The sequence below is a fragment of the Cucurbita moschata genome, unplaced genomic scaffold, assembly GCF_002738365.1.
Source record: "Cucurbita moschata cultivar Rifu unplaced genomic scaffold, Cmos_1.0 Cmo_Scf00003, whole genome shotgun sequence".
Lineage (NCBI taxonomy): Eukaryota > Viridiplantae > Streptophyta > Magnoliopsida > Cucurbitales > Cucurbitaceae > Cucurbita > Cucurbita moschata.
Genome location: NW_019268519.1, coordinates 4,426,683 through 4,443,274, shown reverse-complemented (window position 1 = coordinate 4,443,274; position 16,592 = coordinate 4,426,683). Strand labels below are relative to the sequence as shown.

Sequence of the window (16,592 nt, the reverse complement as noted above, 5' to 3'; positions counted from 1 at the left end):
AGGACAACATCTGCTAATGGTGGATCTGAGTCGTTAGAGAAACGATACGATTACCATTAGAAAGAACATCGGTCGTAGACAAACGTGATGGAAACAATATATATATTAAAAGAAAAAAAAAAGACTTTTTTAGTCAAAACAAAAATAAAAAGAAAATAAAAAGGAGATTATTAAAGAAAAGTAGGAAAAAGAAAGGTTTTATGTCACTCATTGGATTTATTTTGTCCACAAAATCCCATTTGTTAAGTTGTCTAATCGAAGTTGCATCACCCTTAATATGTCATTACGAGACTATTTATTAATTTAAAATTATTATTTATACCAATAAGGTGCGCCGTTCTTTTCAATGGCTCAATCATAGTTCTTTACTTGGAGCAATTCCATGGGTGACCATCCTAACGTCCGTGTGGTCCTTCTGTGGGGATAGTCTTCACTCTTAGAAGCAGGGAGTAAGTAACATAATCATGTCGCATGAGATATAGGAGAATGTCGGAGCTACTAAGTGCCGAACCTAGATTTGGATCACATGCTCGTTTTTAAATTTAACACAAAAGATTAAATATTCGAACGTATGATATTTTAATAAAAAGTAGATTTAGAGTAATATTAAAAGGAAAGAGTATTGATAGAATAGGGCATGTTGATGAATTTAGATTACAATAAATGATCAATAAAAGCTAATATGAATAGATCGGCATTAAATTTAAATAAATACAATAAAAGCCATTTTAAGTCTTAAGATCATGTGAAATTCCTATATTGCCCTCTCCAAGACCAAGGACAAGCAAAGGAGGCCAAATTGGATGCTACCCTTGTCTAGAAAATCGAAAATTAGGTTTGCGGGTTGACATTTTTTTACTCGGGTCAACACGACTAACCTGAAAAATAGGATTACGACCCAACCCTAGTTTTAAAAAATTAAGAATATTTAACGTATGTAATTGATATTAGTGATGCGTTGTGACTTGTAAATGTTCGATATCTTAGTTATTAATATAACATGTATTATCGATAAACGGAATTTTTTTTAAATAATTAAAAAAATAATCCGACTCGAAAATAAAGAATTGGGTTGTGAACTTTATTCGAATTGGTATGCTTTTCAAGTATATAACATATATAAGATTGCTCGAGATGAACCAATATTGGTATACGAGCGAAATATGTGACACCTTAAATGCAATCATTGTTAACTATTCTAAGTAATTAATTGATGTTGGAAAAGAGGCCACAAAACGGCTTTTTGACACATAAATTACCATGCTATCATCTTGTCTTCTAGGTCGATCTAATGGTCATAATGACCTCGAGGGAGTGCGTAACAGTTCAAACCCACCACTAGTAGATATTGTCCATTCTGGTCTGTTACGTTTCGTCATTAGTCTCACGGTTTTAAAACGTGTTTACTAGGGAGAGCTTTCCACACTCTTATAAGAAATGTTTCGCTACCCTCTCCAACCAACGTGGGATCTCACAATCCACCTCCCTTGAGGGCCAGCGGCCTCGCTGGCCCACCGCTTGGATTGTGAGATCCTACATCGGTTGGAGAGGAGAACGAAACATTCCTTATAAAAGTGTGAAAACATCTCCCTAGTAAACACGTTTTAGAACCGTGAGGCTAACGACGATACGTTACAAGCCAAAGCAGATAATATCTGCAAACAGTGAACTTGAGCTGTTAAATGAGTTTAAGGCTTAATAGCTAGATACCTAGGTTTTAATATCATACGTGTTTTTGTGTCAACCGAATGAATTAGGGTTAGACAGTCGTCTAATGAGATTAGTCGAGGCGTACACAAGTTGACCCGAACACTTATTATTACAATAAAAAAAAAATGAGGTATTTTCTTTGCATCATAAAGATTGTACATATCTTTGTAGGGTTGTCCTACATAATTATACTTATTATTTCCTTTAACAAATGCATGTCAAAGAGCTATAAGTACATTTTAATGCTCTATGTCCTAGATTCTCACAGACCAACCATTCAACATGTTTTGTTCTCACTCACATGTTTTTTAGAACAATAAATCCTAGGTACGTAGGTAGGTGACCACTTTGACTTCGTTTTTCCTTTAAGCTCTTTACTATGTACGTTGTCCTTCTAGACTACTAGGATACTCACGGCGGTTGACTAAATTGAAGCTTTTGACCAAATTCGTAATTTAACCTAATTTTTTTTATATCTCCCTCTCAGTCCCGTCATTCATTTTTGGAGATATCCTAACTCGTGAAGATCCAAGTATTTATATTTGTTTTATTCGAGTCCTAGTCATCGAACCATTTTTAATTATATATTTTGCAGAAATTAGACCATGGTCTCTCTTCTATGCTAGTGGTCCAAAAAACAAAGCCTACTTTTATCAATTCAATTATAGTGTGATAATTATTTTAATATTTTCAAATTCTTTTTTATTTTATTTTTATAAATTATTGCTTAAATTATTTTATCATTAATCAAGATTAAGGGATTAATTAGAGCGTTAATTACGTGATTTTATTAATCTTTATTTTAAAATTCAAAACCTGATTTTTTTTTATTGAATTTCACAAAATAAGTTAAAAAAAAACTAAAGGGTAAAAATCGTAATTACTGCAAAAATAAGGGGTAAAAAAAATGTGGAATTGCATAGGGAAACGTTCAAAAAAGAAAAAGAAATTATTATTTATTTTTATTAAGAAAAGAAAAAGGTAAAAAGGCAAAGTCAAAATTTGCAATTTCCTTTTTTTTTAAAATTTTTTTATTTATCATTAATAACGGTAAATGATCTTGGAATCCGTAAATATCTCTATTTATCAGGGGTAATTTCGTCATTTCAAATTGCTATAAGTAACTACCCTAGCTCGCTTTCCAACAATCTCGTCCCCCCAAAAATCACACACTCTCTCTCTCTCTCTGTCTATCTCTGTAGACCGCGTCTGTTACGGCGTCTCACCGGTGTTGACGGTGGCCGGAGAATACGGCGGAGGCGAGTCCCGGCGATTGGTTGTGCGGTGGGGTTCTGTGCCATTTGACCGGCGGCCGTGGTGGTGGTTCTGGTGTTGAAGGATATAGAAAGCGGCGTGCATGTGGAAGTGGCGGGAGTTTGTGGGGATAACGAATAGGAAGAAGGCGTTTAAACGGAGGCGTGTTTGGATGGATTAAGTGGAGTGGGGGATCACCGGCGGCCATGATGGAGAGGAAGTTGGTGTTTGGCGTGGCGGTCGGCGTGGCGGTGGGGGCTTGTGTGGTGGCGGCGGTTGTGGTGGGACGGAGAGTGAAGAGTAGGAGTAAGTGGAAGAGAGTGGTTAGGGTTTTGGAAGAGTTTGAGGTGGCTGGTGATACTCCTGTGAGGAGATTGAGGCAAGTGGTTGATGCTATGGCGGTTGAAATGCATGCTGGATTAGCCTCTGAAGGTGGTTCTAAGCTTAAAATGCTACTCACATATGTCGATAATCTGCCTAATGGGTAACACATCAATCAATTTTATCTATAGCCTCTGTTTTCCAGTGCTGCCGGTTTCGTTTTAATTTATTGATTATTGAACTGGAGAGGACTGGGTTTGAGTGATTTCATTTGTTTGGTTGTAGTTCTTTGATGCTTTCTTGTTGGATTGCTTGATTTTTCATCTTTGCTTATTGGAAATCAATTTTCCTTATTCTTTTGGTGCATGTGTACTGTGTATGATCTCTCTCTCTCTCAATCATGTTCTTTTTTCTGTTTTTGCAGACTAGTTTTACACGTTTTTAAATTGGATTTCTGTCTGTAGCGTTGCTGGTGAGAGGTGTCAGTGTCTGCCTGCTCTGCTGCATGTCATCTTTGATTATGTTTTGGGATAAAGTGTGTGTTGTTTCCTTGTTCTTGAGTAATGGCCAATTGTCTTTCTTGCTTTTTTGGATTTTGATTGATGTGTTGCATTATACGTTGTATACACGTTTTTGCTGTTCTTATTGGGTGGTTCTTCTTTTCTTTCCCTTTTCCCTCTTCAGGAGCGAGAAGGGAACCTTTTATGCTCTGGATCTTGGGGGCACTAATTTTAGGGTGTTGAGAGTTCATCTGGGTGGCCAGAGGTATCTTAGTTTGGAACATGATGTGGAGCGGCAGCCAATTCCCGAACATTTAATGACTGGCACTAGCGAGGTGATTTCACTTCTACCATGAACCTCTGCTCTTGATTTGCCCTCTAGTTTTCATTTAGTATTGATCCATGTTTCTTGCTTGTAGGATCTCTTTGATTTTATTGCTTCGTCGCTGAAGGATTTCGTCGAGAAAGCTGATGATCCTGATCAGTTGGCAGCTAGAAGAAAGGAACTTGGATTTACATTTTCCTTTCCTGTTAAACATGCATCTGCTTCATCTGGGGTGTTGATTAAATGGACTAAAGGATTTTCCATTGAAGACATGGTTAGTTTGATGCTGTTTAAATTGATTGGGTGGTTCGATGACTAGAGTGAGAGATGATAAAGTGTTCTTCCTAATGAAAAATTTATCTGTCACAGTTTTTGACCGATACCGAACCTGAATATCTTTGGCCTTGAAGAATAAAAGCACATCAGTTTGTATCTTGGACTTCTTGTACTAGGCTAAGAATTGTTCTACTTTTCAGGTTGGACAAGATGCTGCAGAATTGTTACAACAAGCAATTGATAGGATTGGACTGGATGTGAAGGTATCGGTACTGGTAAGCGTTCTGTTGCTTAGCAAGTTGGCTAAAGTGATGGTAGAAACACCAAATGTCTCTCTCTTGATAGTTTACAGAAGGAAGGCGAAACGATGCCGCCTTTTTTTGATGCTCACTGGTCTGAAAAATCTTTTGTAGCCAACTTCCTTGAATTGGATTGGTTTAGGTTGAGAAGATTTTTCCTGGTTTATATTTTCTGGTGTTATTCCATAGAACTCAAGGGACACATTTACTTCACATGCATGCTTGGATGAACTATTTGATCTAATATAGAAATGCACAGTGACACGATTTGATCTATTGAACGGAGTTTGTCAGTGTAGTGTATCATTTTCTGAACCAGATTAACGACACTGTGGGAACGTTAGCTGTTGGTCACTATCAAGATCCCGACACCGTTGCCGCAGTTATAATTGGCACTGGCACGAATGCTTGCTATCTTGAACGTACCGATGCCATTATTAAATGCCAGGGGCTTCTTACAACATCTGGGAGCATGGTACTTTTCTTTAGTTTAAACCCTTAATAGTGTTTTTTAGTCTAGAAATGATATTAATCTTTTTGATCATTCAGGTCATCAACATGGAATGGGGAAACTTTTGGACTTCTCATTTACCAAGAACTACTTACGATATCGATTTGGATGCGGATAGCCCCAATCCCAATGAGCAGGTACGGTTGCTTTTTGTTGTCGAACTTCTTGAACTACGCCATTGTGTTGGAACTAACTTGGTTGTATATGAGCTTGATGTAGGGCTTTGAGAAAATGATATCGGGTATGTATCTTGGCGATATCGTTAGAAGAGTGATTCTGAGGATATCACAAGAATCTGATGTTCTAGGCCCTGCTTCTACCAGGTTATTGATGCCCTTCATTTTGAGGTAATCTCTTCCCTCCCCTGCCCCCGACTGCTCTTTCTGACCTCATCACGCTCTCTGCAACGTGGTCACGATAACATCAAATTTTCAGAACACCGTCAATGGCTGCAATGCACGAGGATAGCTCCCCAGATTTAACAGAAGTAGCACGGATTTTAGAAGACATCTTGGAGGTGGACACAAAAGCTATCTTTTCTCCATTGATCTCTCTTCATTTATTTGCATAACCACCTTACTTTCACTGATTTCTTTTCTTGGTTGGTTCTATCCTCTCAGATCACTGATACACCCTTAAAGGTTCGAAAGCTCGTAGTGAAAATATGCGACATTGTGACACGACGAGCTGCTCGCTTGGCAGCCGCTGGTATTGTGGGCATCCTGAAGAAGATAGGGCGGGATGGGAGCAGTGGAATCGCTGGAGGAAGAAGTAGAACCGACATCAAACTTAGACGAACAGTTGCAATTGAGGGAAGTTTATACACAAGCTATACAATGTTCAGAGACTATCTACATGAAGCTTTGGTTGAAATACTGGGAGAGGAGATAGCCCCACACGTAATTTTAAAGGCGACCGAAGATGGGTCGGGTATCGGAGCAGCATTACTTGCAGCTTCCTATTCATCGTAGATTCGGCATCTGTGGATAAAACACGTAAAATCTCTACAAAAACTCACACATATCTGACTATATATAGATCCAGTATAGAAAAAGTATTGATATATACACAAAATGATTAATAGGTTTGCCTTAGCTTGTACATTTAGCGATTCATTTCAATATTTGATTATGTATAAAGAAGGCTGTCCATATGTTTTTTTTACTCCTTGGCATTGTTCAAAGGTTCCAGTGCTGACTGGTGATGATTCTATTGCATTGTTTTGTTATATTCATTGCAGCATGTGATGTGAAGTGTTCTGTAAAGTTACAGTTCATGATCTCAAATGGGATTTGAATATAATGTGAAAACTCCTCTTACTCCTTTTTTGCTTCTACTCTTAAATCTTTGCCTCCCTCTATATTAACTTCTATTTAACACTTTTTGAAACTAATATCACTAGCTCGGAATGTCGGATGAAACGGGCTTATAAAGTGGTCAAAAGTTCATTTTCATATGAAAGGATGACTTCGAAAAGCATGTTTGATTTGATTACCTAGCTTTACTCGTTTCTCAGTAGTTCATTTTCATAAAAGAATGATTTCGAAAAGCATCTTTGATTTGATTATCTAGCTCTACCCGTTTCTCAACTCACTATTATGCAAACAAGCAACCGAGCAACCGTTTAACGTTCACTATCATCGCACTTGAAGGGGACGTTATTTACAAGATCTCAAAACACAAAAAAAAGGAAGAACAAACCCATTCCCAGAATTGTCAATGGCCATACACACATTCCCCGCATGACAATCAAATTCTTCCGTTGCCGGGAATCGAACCCGGGTCTCCTGGGTGAAAGCCAGATATCCTAACCGCTGGACGACAACGGATGATGTGATTATCTTTAGAATAATGAAACTTATAACTCAAGAGTGGTACACTAAATTCTCCATATAGCACACAACGTCAGTGTCTAAAAAAAGCTTAGACTAACTTTCAAGTTTTTGGTTAATAAATTTATAGTAATATTTAAATTTTTAAAAAATAATTTTTTTATTAGATATAAAATTAAATAACAATCGAATTAATGAGATAATTTAATTAAAAAATTAAAATTGTTAAGGATTATATGTTTCTTTAAAAATTTAAACACTTAACATAAATACTAAATTTATAATTTATCCTTAAAAAAACATTAAACAAGATGTGACTCATTCTGAAAAAATGCAATTAAAATTAATTTTTTTTAAAAAAATGCAAAGATTTTAGAGGCAAAATATGAAAATATTCCAAGCAAAATTACATATTTACCCCCAGAGAAACCTTTTAAAATGGGGTACGGTTTTTTTGGCTCGAACTAGCACGACTTGGAACTCTTGTGCTCTCTGCAATGGCCGCTGAGAACAAACCCTCCACCGCCGGCAAGAAACGGAAGCAGCGCTATCGTCCCAACAATGTTTTCTCTCGATCTTTTCTTCTTCTTCCTTTCTCCTCTTCTTTTTACCTTCTCTATTCTATTGTCGATTTACTCAATTCCTTCTAATTTTCTCGTTGTTCTCCTTCCTCAGAAACCAGTGAAGAAGAAGGGCCATTACCCGTTACGCCCAGGAGTCCAAGGTTTCTTTATCACCTGCGATGGCGGCCGAGAGCGGCAAGCCTCCATTGAAGCTATCAATGTTATCGACTCTGTATGACTTTGCCCCTTTTTACTGCTTCTGGGTTATGTTTTGTTGGGATTGAGATGAGTATTTCAATGTATTACGTTTTGATTGTCATTGAACTGTGTTCCTATTGCCTTATTGTGGAAGTCATGGGGGAATTGAATCATTCCTTTTGTTTTGTTATAAATTTCCGAGATGAAACTTAGAGAGATTTGGGGGCAGATAATGTAAAGCGCGGTACCCAATGATTCAAAGATGTTTGATGTGCGAAGGGTCTATTTGTAAAGCTTATTAGTGAGTAATGAATACATCCAAAGTTATCTATGATAGACGTAAAGGGAAAATATTACATAGGGAATTTTTTAAGCTCATCTCAAAGTAATTCTGGTTTTTGTCAATGTTATGTCTAATTGTTCGTTGTAGGATTATTAATTGCTCATTCTTTAAATGCTATACATATATGTTTGTCCTGTTTAAAGGCTTTACTGTTGATTTCTTTACAAGAACGTTGATTTTTACGTATTCGTTTTCTTTATTCCATTTTCAGTTTTTTGACGAGTTAGTCCATGGAAAGGGTTCTGGTGTGAAGCTGACAGAATTAGCTGATAAACCTTTAAACAAAAAAATTAAGTTTTCAGATTCTGAATCTTCTGGTTCTGATGATGATGGTGATGGGGAAGAGGAGGAGGAGGAGGTGGGGGGTGAGAACGAGGACGAGAACAAGGAGGTTCCCGATGAAGAAAGCAAGTCTAAGTCTCCTAAGGAGCAAAATGATCCTTGCAATGAAAATGAAACAACGGACGTTCCAGATCCTCATCAAGGGGACACTGTAGCCACCGAAAGTCGAACAGAGGAAAAATCAAATGACAATGAAAAGGATATAAAGTGTCCAGAAGTTCCATCGGAGGAAGTTGAGGAGCCGCCGAAAAAGAAACACTGCATTGAAGCAGATGCATCAAAAAGTATTGTTAAGGAGAAGGAGAAATCCATTGATCAATTGATTGAAGCTGAACTTCAGGAACTGGGAGATAAAAGCAAGGTCAGTGATAAAATTTCAACGTTAAGGTTATTCTTTTTCTGATCTTACAATTATTAGCTTTGTAGGAGTTATGATTATGATTTACAAGCTATTTTAAACATCCAGACTGATAATTGATCCTTTGTTTTCCAATCTTCTTATCATGAAATGTGGTTCAGAGACGTTTTTTCAACCTTGATTCGGGGTGCAATGGTGTTGTCTTTATCCAAATGCGGAAGAATGATGGAGAACCTGGTCCTGAGGCTGTTGTGCAGCATATGATGACATCTATTGCTTCAACAAGGAAACACATATCAAGGTTTGCATATAGTTCTTGAATTTCTATAAGGAATGAAGCATGAAGAAGTTCATATACTGGATCACTAAAAGGCTTTATTGTATATTTGATATATCCCAGGTTCATACTTAGAGTACTGCCTGTTGAAGTGGCATGCTATGCTTCAGTGGAGGAGATCTCCAGGGCAATAAAGCCTCTAATAGAAAAGAACTTTCCTGTTGAAAGTCAAAGTCCTAAAAAGGTATATCCCTACTTTTACGTTCCCTTTTAATCGTCTCCCAATTTCAATACCATGCTTTAATCGTCTCCCAATTACCATGCTGTCAGTTCCTTTGTGATATAGGAACAACTATAGATTCAATGACTATTTGAATACGATCACTTGACTCTAATATGAGTTGGAAATAGTTTCGCTGATTTCTTGATGGCTTATTCTAAGATTGAGGACAATTGTTTCAAATTTTGTTTCTAGATTTGTGCTTGGTTTTGTGACTGGAGTTCTAGGCCACATATCCAATTCACTTAAGACTTGGAGAGCTAAAGGCGTCATTGAGTGAAAAGTAGAGTAGGTTGTATATACTTGTAACTGTTTAAAGCTGTTGTGATGTAGTCATCAACCGGGTAGAAGATAAGGAGAGTCCATGGCTATTCATCTTATAATGGCTGTGGTTTTCTAGTTTTTGCAGTTTCGATATCTCTGACCCCACACGTTTTGACACTTCCTAGTCGCATGATGAAATTGCAACCTCCAGTTGGTAAAGAACATGGAAGAAAATTCAACTAAGTGACTATAATCGATGATTTATTGATTTATAAAAGAAACTATCCTATAAATACTTTACAAGAAGCGAACATGAATCTCGTTTCCTAGTGACTTGACATGAGGATGCTATTATTAGAATGATCACAAATTAATATTTCAATTTTTTTTTATCTTTCTCGCAGTTTGCAGTATTATACGAGGCCCGTTCAAATACTGGCATTGACAGGGCAACTATAATTAATACTGTAGCAAAAGCTGTTCCTGAGCCTCATAAAGTTGATTTGAACAATCCTGAAAAAACCATTGTGGTTGAGATTGTCAAGGTGAGGAACTCTGTTCTTGGGAAGTAAATAGTCTAGAGATTTCTCCTTAGACCTGATTCAGTATATAGAATGTTTGCCATAGCCACCCACTTGGTGGGGTATGTGCCGCTTTAAATTTTGTGTTTAAAATATTCTCTGCTAGCTGAAGCTATATGCATCTTAAACCTTGCTTTGAGGATTTAATCTAATTTTGGTTTCAAACTTGACTTCTTTTACCAAATTTTGATTGTTTTAGATACATATACTGCCTGAGGTTAAATCTGCTGGGAAGTAACTGAAGTTCATACTTTTATTATCCTTACCCAAGTAAATGGAAAGTGTTGTAGATCCTCTCAAAGTCCTTGCAGAACTAGTTTTATCTGCAAGTTAGTCTGGGAGGCAAAAAACTATGGCTTTAGAACTTGAAGAGTTGGCTGAACCATTGGTTTGGAACGTGTTTGGTGAGACTGGATGCTAATAGAATAGGTTGTGTAACAGCCGAAGCCCTCCGCTAGTAGATATTGTCCTCTTTGGACTTTCTCTTTCGGACTTTCCCTCAAGGTTTTTAAAACGCGTCTACTAGGGAGAGGTTTCTACACCCTTATAAAGAATGTTTCATTCTCCTCCCCCACCGATGTGGAATCTCACAGGCGGCCTCGGATGGAAGTTGACAACCCAAAATAATGTTTGATGATTGATGATATGTGTTCTTTGTTATGAAATGTGATTGGTCTGGAATGTGGACAATAACTGTAATCTTACATCGTGTTTTTTGTTGGGTTATTCAGACAATTTGCTTGATTGGAGTAGTGGAGAAGTACAAGGAGTTATCCAAGTACAACCTAAGGCAGCTGACATCAAGAAAGCAATAGAATAGGTTAGTTTAGGTTATCTGGTTTTCATGTCTGTTTCAGCTTTGGTCGGACGGACACCTTTTAACTTTGAAATGTATTAATCTGCATGTTTCTTGATGTGTAGGGTTAGTTTAGTTTAGATTGGAGTATCAAGTATTAATATATGGTTTTAAATTTCATAATATGCTTATACTGTTCTGTTGAACTTCTATTGAGTTTGATGGAGGAAGATGATTGAAAGATTCATCATATCTGTTGTTGGTTTGTATGGCTTGCATTTACATGGAGTTAAATATTTTTTTAAATCAATGACTCGAACTCGAACACAGTTTCTTAAATAAAATATTAGAAATCAAAATGAAAAAGATAACTCATGAGATCCCATGAGTATCCAACACAATATATTAGATGATATATGGCATGTTGTCGGTAATCATGATGATATGATTATATTCCATTGCCGGGAATGGAACCCGTGGGCGAAGAATGTTTATTAATTATTTAGAATAATGAGACTAAAGAAGGTTTCACATCATTTCTATTTTGGAGGATTGAAATTGTTTCGTTGAGAAAACGAGTTAAAGTAACCGCACTATTTTAAGGTAGCTCAAGTATTATGTAGGTCTCGTGGTGGCTTTTAGACCATCTCCTTGAAGGTGTTTGCATGGATCAATACCAAAAGAACAACACAAAAAGAAGTAGAGGCCGACCCTAGCCTCATTAGCTAAGGTCATATTTTATGTGCTGACCTCAGCCTATGAGGCTAGGGTCGGCCTCTACTTCTTTTTGTATTGTTTTCCTTTTCTTTGTTTTTAATTGGTTTTCTAATCAAATGACGAGAAACATTTATAAAAGGTGAAGAGTGATATTAAAACGTTTGAAAGATAAAAGTATTTTTTAAACAATATATCCCGACTACAATAACTACCGAACAACGATCCATTTGAAGAATGATGGATTCCCTATAAGAGGATGAAATCATCAAACCATTAGCTTTCCAATCAAATAACCTAATAAGCAACTTTGAATTATGGATGTGGAAGAAACCCAAGCAAATGATATAAACATTGTTGGGCTCATGCAATGCCTGCCTATCTCTACATCTAACATAGAAAATTCCTCTCCTCTACTGATTGTAACTACAAAAAATTTAGTCCTAGATGCACATTAAAAGAATGGTGTTACTTGGCGACTACTGTGTTTTTCTCTCCGTTTTCGACTTGTTTATTGAATCCGTGGTAAGGTACTTCGACCATGGGTTGTGGCAAACGACGACCTTGAAAGTCCTCTGGAAAGAATTCGAAATCAGGGCCGAAGTTGAACTTGACAACACAATTTGGTTGATTCGGTTGAGTGTACATTGAGGCTGCAGGATAATAACGACCTCCGTTCAGATCTGTAAACGCAACCCCTTGGCATACTCCGTTTTTGAAGAACGAAATCTCGCTTCCTGCACAACGAATGTCGAACACATCATGTAACTTCAGAGAGGGGACGATACTCCGATCAAGAACTAAACTAGAACTCAGGAAAGAAGAAACAAGAATGAAAAACACAAGGCAAGATGTAACATATTGCTGGGGCATCTATCTTGAGTTCCTAATCCTCAATCACTATATAACCGACTTGACAGTCGACACGAAAATGGTTGGTTAAATTACTTATAATTTGTTGTTGGTTAAATTACTTATAAATTGTAACAAATGCCTAATTTAGTAACGAAAAAAATAGTCGAACCACTCACTACGTGTCGAAAATGGTTGGTTAAATTACTTATAAATTGTAACAAATGCTTAATTCAGTAACGAAAAAATAGTCGAACCACTCATGCCAGAACCTTGTTAAATGATAATAGATGTGACCCAAAAGAACAGACTCAAAAAAAGGAAACATTAGCACCTCACCGCTAGCAGATATTTGTCCTCTTTGGGTCTTTTTTTTTTTTTCAGGCTTCCCCTCAAGGTTTTTAAACCGTGTCCGTTAGGGAGAGGTTTCCACCCCTTATAAAGAATGTTTCGTTCTCCTCCTCAACCGATGTGGGATCTCACAATTATTTACTTACACTATTGTTAACAAGCTAACCCCTCTCTCCCAACCGATAGCTCTTCTGTACCCTCTTCTCCACTTCCTCGGAGCGTTTATTCCTCCAGAAACAACGACATGTCCAAAATCATTCTCGAACATGCCCCAAGTGAATTGCATGGTTGGCTTGAGTTTTATCACCTAAAACATACAACCATTTGTACACATACAAAGAATCAGATAAATTGGAAACAGCATGCTTATGAGTTTCACTTATTGATCTGGATACCCTATTTCTATAGATCATCTTTCTCATTATGCATGGTAAAAGGATTTCAAATTGCTCTTGCAGTATAGCTCAGCTATGAAATGGTCTCTCTGTACCAACCGAGGTATCTCGGTCGGGAAAACTACATCCCCCCTGGCCAAATGAATAGGAAAAAAGAACGTTTCTCCCCAAATGCAACACTATACGTAGTGTCGAAACGAACCTTCAAACTATGTCAGTCTCAAATGACTAGACTTTAGAAGAAAATGCAAACAGATGCAACACATAATCTTAGAGGAATCTCAATTTAAAATGAATGTCAATAAGGCCTATAGTAACTTCAAGTTTGTTCTTTTCAAAAAGCTATACTTTCATGATTGATCAATTGCAGCTCAAAGGGCAGCCTACTTCAGGGGCAGCACTGGGCTGCAACCTCAACGCTGCTTGCCAGCCAGTGAGTTCTTGCCTCACGGGCCAAAACTGTGTTTTTTCTCATCATTTGTATCACAGGGCTGCAGGAGTGGCTAACTAGGAAATCCTTAAAGCAATCTAAATATCAGGAACAGCAACATTTCTCCTAACTAGCTTGGACAACGGAATTGAAAAATCGGAAAAGAACATAGCATAAAAAAAAAAAAAAATGTAACAGCTCAAGCCCACCGCTAGCAAATATTGCCCTCTTTGGCTTTCACTTTCGGGCTTCCCTCAAGATTTTTTAAAACACGTTTGCTAGAGAGAGGTTCCAACGCCCTTATAAAGGGTATTTCGTTCTCCTCCCCAATCGATGTGAGATCTTACAATCCACAGGAGAGGTTTCCACATCTTTATAAAGGGTATTTTGTTCTCCTCCTCAATCGATGTGGGATCTCACAATCCACCCCCTTCGGGGCCTAGCATCCTTGCTGACACACCGCCTCGTGTCCTTAGCACATCGCCTAGTGTCTGGCTCTTGTACCATTTATAATGGCTTAAGCCCACCGCTGACAGATATTGTCCTCTTTGGGCTTTCCCTTTCGGGCTTTCCCTCAAGGTTTTTAAAACGCGTCTACTAGAGAGAGGTCTCCACACCCTTATAGAGGACATTTCGTTCTCCTCTCCAACCAAGGTGGGATCTCACATAAATGCACATAAAACACAAAGTCAAGTGGAAAAGAACTATCTATATAACAATCAAGATGCACATGAAATGGTTTCCATAGAGCTTGCATAGAACATAAAGCAGAATCTCAACTACTCAAGAAAATTGAACATAGAATGCATCAATTGTCAGCATTTAGTAAAGCAATCCAACATACCTGGAACTACTTTAGGAGGCTCCTCTTTCCCTTCAGGAGCACAAATGTACCTCTGCCCCTTATACCAAACATAATGCGGTGACTTGGGCGCATATGAAGCCCCATCAGGCAAATTGATATAAAAACCAAGAACATCACCTTCCTTATATCCCTCCTCTCCATATTTCTCCCTTAAAGCCTTATGCACCTTACTTCCATCAATATCTCTGTATCCAAAACTATTCCCATCGTACCCGACCGGCGCCTGCAAGTCCCCTTTCTCCGTCGACCATCCGAGCCGAGTATGCCCGGTCTCCCCCAAGCTTACAACCTTGATTTCAAAATACCATGCCCCTTCCTCCACCCCTCTAGTAGCTCTCACCATTCTATACCCCTTTGTACTACCACCACTCATTCTGTCATCACTCAATTCGACTTTCTCCGCCTTGTAAACTTTTGACAAACATATTTGCATACTGGAATTGTCGTCTCCTTTATCGGAGAACCTTGGAACTGGAGTGATCAAAACAGGATCCTCAGTGGGGGCATTGTGATTGTTATTAGCTTTGTTCTTCTTTTTCCCCTTCCGGCTCGATTTAGTAGCCCAAACATTATTATTCTTCTTCTTCGATTTCTTTGGTGCAACATTGCCAGTAGCTGACCCGTTGTTCTTAGCCGGCGTTGTAGATGCCGGCAATGGCGATTTGTCCTCCCCTGCAGGTTTGTTAAGCGAAGACAACTGCTTCTGCTTTTTCGGAGTCGGGCCTTCTTCGCCGTCGTCATTCCCAGGGGACTTCGTCAATTTAGCGGATTTTGTGTCATCGGAGGCAGGTTCTTCTTCGGAGATTTCCTCAGAGGCATCGGGTGGGTGTTGTCTGGTACCGTTCTGGGGCTCGGTTGAGGAGCCCCTAAGATTCGCATCCAATGGCGGATCAGCAGGCTCAAGTACGTCGATCTCAGCGGCGCGAATGGGGTCCCCTTCTTCATCATCTTCATCTCTGTAATTGGAACGGAGGGAATCCATGAGAATGAGCTCCAATAGGGTTAAAAATTCGGCAACTCCGGGGACGGAGGAGATTGATGATCCTTTCACATATGTTTCTGCTAACCGAGAGCCGGAGAAATTCGGAAATCAAACTGCTCTCGATCCAAAAATCGCCCTCATCAGATAATTCGACCAATTTAAATTATTTAATTTGTACTATAAAAATTAGATTTGGTTATTTATTTATTTATTTATTTTTCTAATTTGAATTCGCTTTATTGCTTCACATTTTTTAATCCAATTAATTTGATAATAAAATTTTAAAATAAAAATCCTTAAAAAATAATATTTCATATCAAATTATCTAATTATATATTTAATTTTTTCTTTTTTAGAGATAGAATAAGATTATGACCTTAATTTCAGATTGATTGAGTTAACCCGATCAAGAAAATATTTAACCGAGAATCGATTTTTCAATTTTTCAAAATTAAAGAAGCATGTAATCCAATATTTATGAGTTAGACGTTGAGATAATATCTTAACCAATCAAATTTTCATTAATATAATTAAATAAATAAAAACAGAATTACTTAATTGTTTAATTCTATATATATATATATATTTGGTGAAGCATTGAATTTGTAATTAATAAAATAATTTACGTTCACCTACCACCATTCTTTTGGACCATTCAATTTCACACCTCCATCAAAACTTGGTCAAATCTTCAACACTTCTGCCCTACACCATATTCAAAAAACTCAAATTATTTCTATTTCGATTATTATTTTAATATAATAACGTTTTTATTTCTATTTCAACAAATTTATGTGACCCTGTCCTCGAAATCACCTGATCTTATTAAATTATTGACTAATGGACACGTGTGGTTCATGATGATTAATTTTAGTTCATTTCAGTAATTAATATTTCAGTCGAGATTATATATATATATATATGTGGGGAGAAGACCTGACCCTTTAATATTTTGATGGAGATTATATAATTT

The 16,592-nt window shown here is 37.5% G+C and overlaps 3 protein-coding genes and 1 non-coding gene across 4 annotated transcripts; 2 read left to right on the top strand and 2 right to left on the bottom strand.

Annotated features, from left to right (window-relative positions):
* The first annotated feature begins 2,870 nt into the window (after nucleotides 1–2,870).
* Nucleotides 2,871–6,493, top strand: LOC111436956 (hexokinase-3-like). The gene is made up of 9 exons (XM_023074766.1): nucleotides 2,871–3,448; nucleotides 3,970–4,120; nucleotides 4,205–4,384; nucleotides 4,587–4,661; nucleotides 5,005–5,160; nucleotides 5,235–5,333; nucleotides 5,416–5,543; nucleotides 5,632–5,713; nucleotides 5,817–6,493. The coding sequence occupies exons 1-9, from the start codon at nucleotides 3,171–3,173 to the stop codon at nucleotides 6,165–6,167; spliced, it is 1,500 nt and encodes a 499-aa protein (XP_022930534.1). The 5' UTR covers nucleotides 2,871–3,170; the 3' UTR covers nucleotides 6,168–6,493.
* A 460-nt stretch (nucleotides 6,494–6,953) lies between these two features.
* TRNAE-UUC lies at nucleotides 6,954–7,025 on the bottom strand. Its single transcript has one exon. It is a non-coding gene; the product is annotated as a tRNA-Glu (tRNA).
* Nucleotides 7,026–7,483: 458 nt separating this feature from the next.
* Nucleotides 7,484–11,297, top strand: LOC111436964 (THUMP domain-containing protein 1 homolog). The gene is made up of 7 exons (XM_023074779.1): nucleotides 7,484–7,591; nucleotides 7,704–7,823; nucleotides 8,344–8,835; nucleotides 8,994–9,133; nucleotides 9,233–9,353; nucleotides 10,058–10,198; nucleotides 10,966–11,297. The coding sequence occupies exons 1-7, from the start codon at nucleotides 7,526–7,528 to the stop codon at nucleotides 11,047–11,049; spliced, it is 1,164 nt and encodes a 387-aa protein (XP_022930547.1). The 5' UTR covers nucleotides 7,484–7,525; the 3' UTR covers nucleotides 11,050–11,297.
* Nucleotides 11,298–12,002: 705 nt separating this feature from the next.
* LOC111433092 (protein TRAUCO-like) lies at nucleotides 12,003–15,736 on the bottom strand. Its single transcript, XM_023070023.1, has 2 exons — nucleotides 14,617–15,736; nucleotides 12,003–12,481 (listed from the first exon to the last, which is right to left on the bottom strand). Exons 1-2 carry the CDS (start codon nucleotides 15,617–15,619, stop codon nucleotides 12,213–12,215), a joined length of 1,272 nt encoding a protein of 423 aa, XP_022925791.1. The 5' UTR covers nucleotides 15,620–15,736; the 3' UTR covers nucleotides 12,003–12,212.
* Nucleotides 15,737–16,592: the final 856 nt, after the last annotated feature.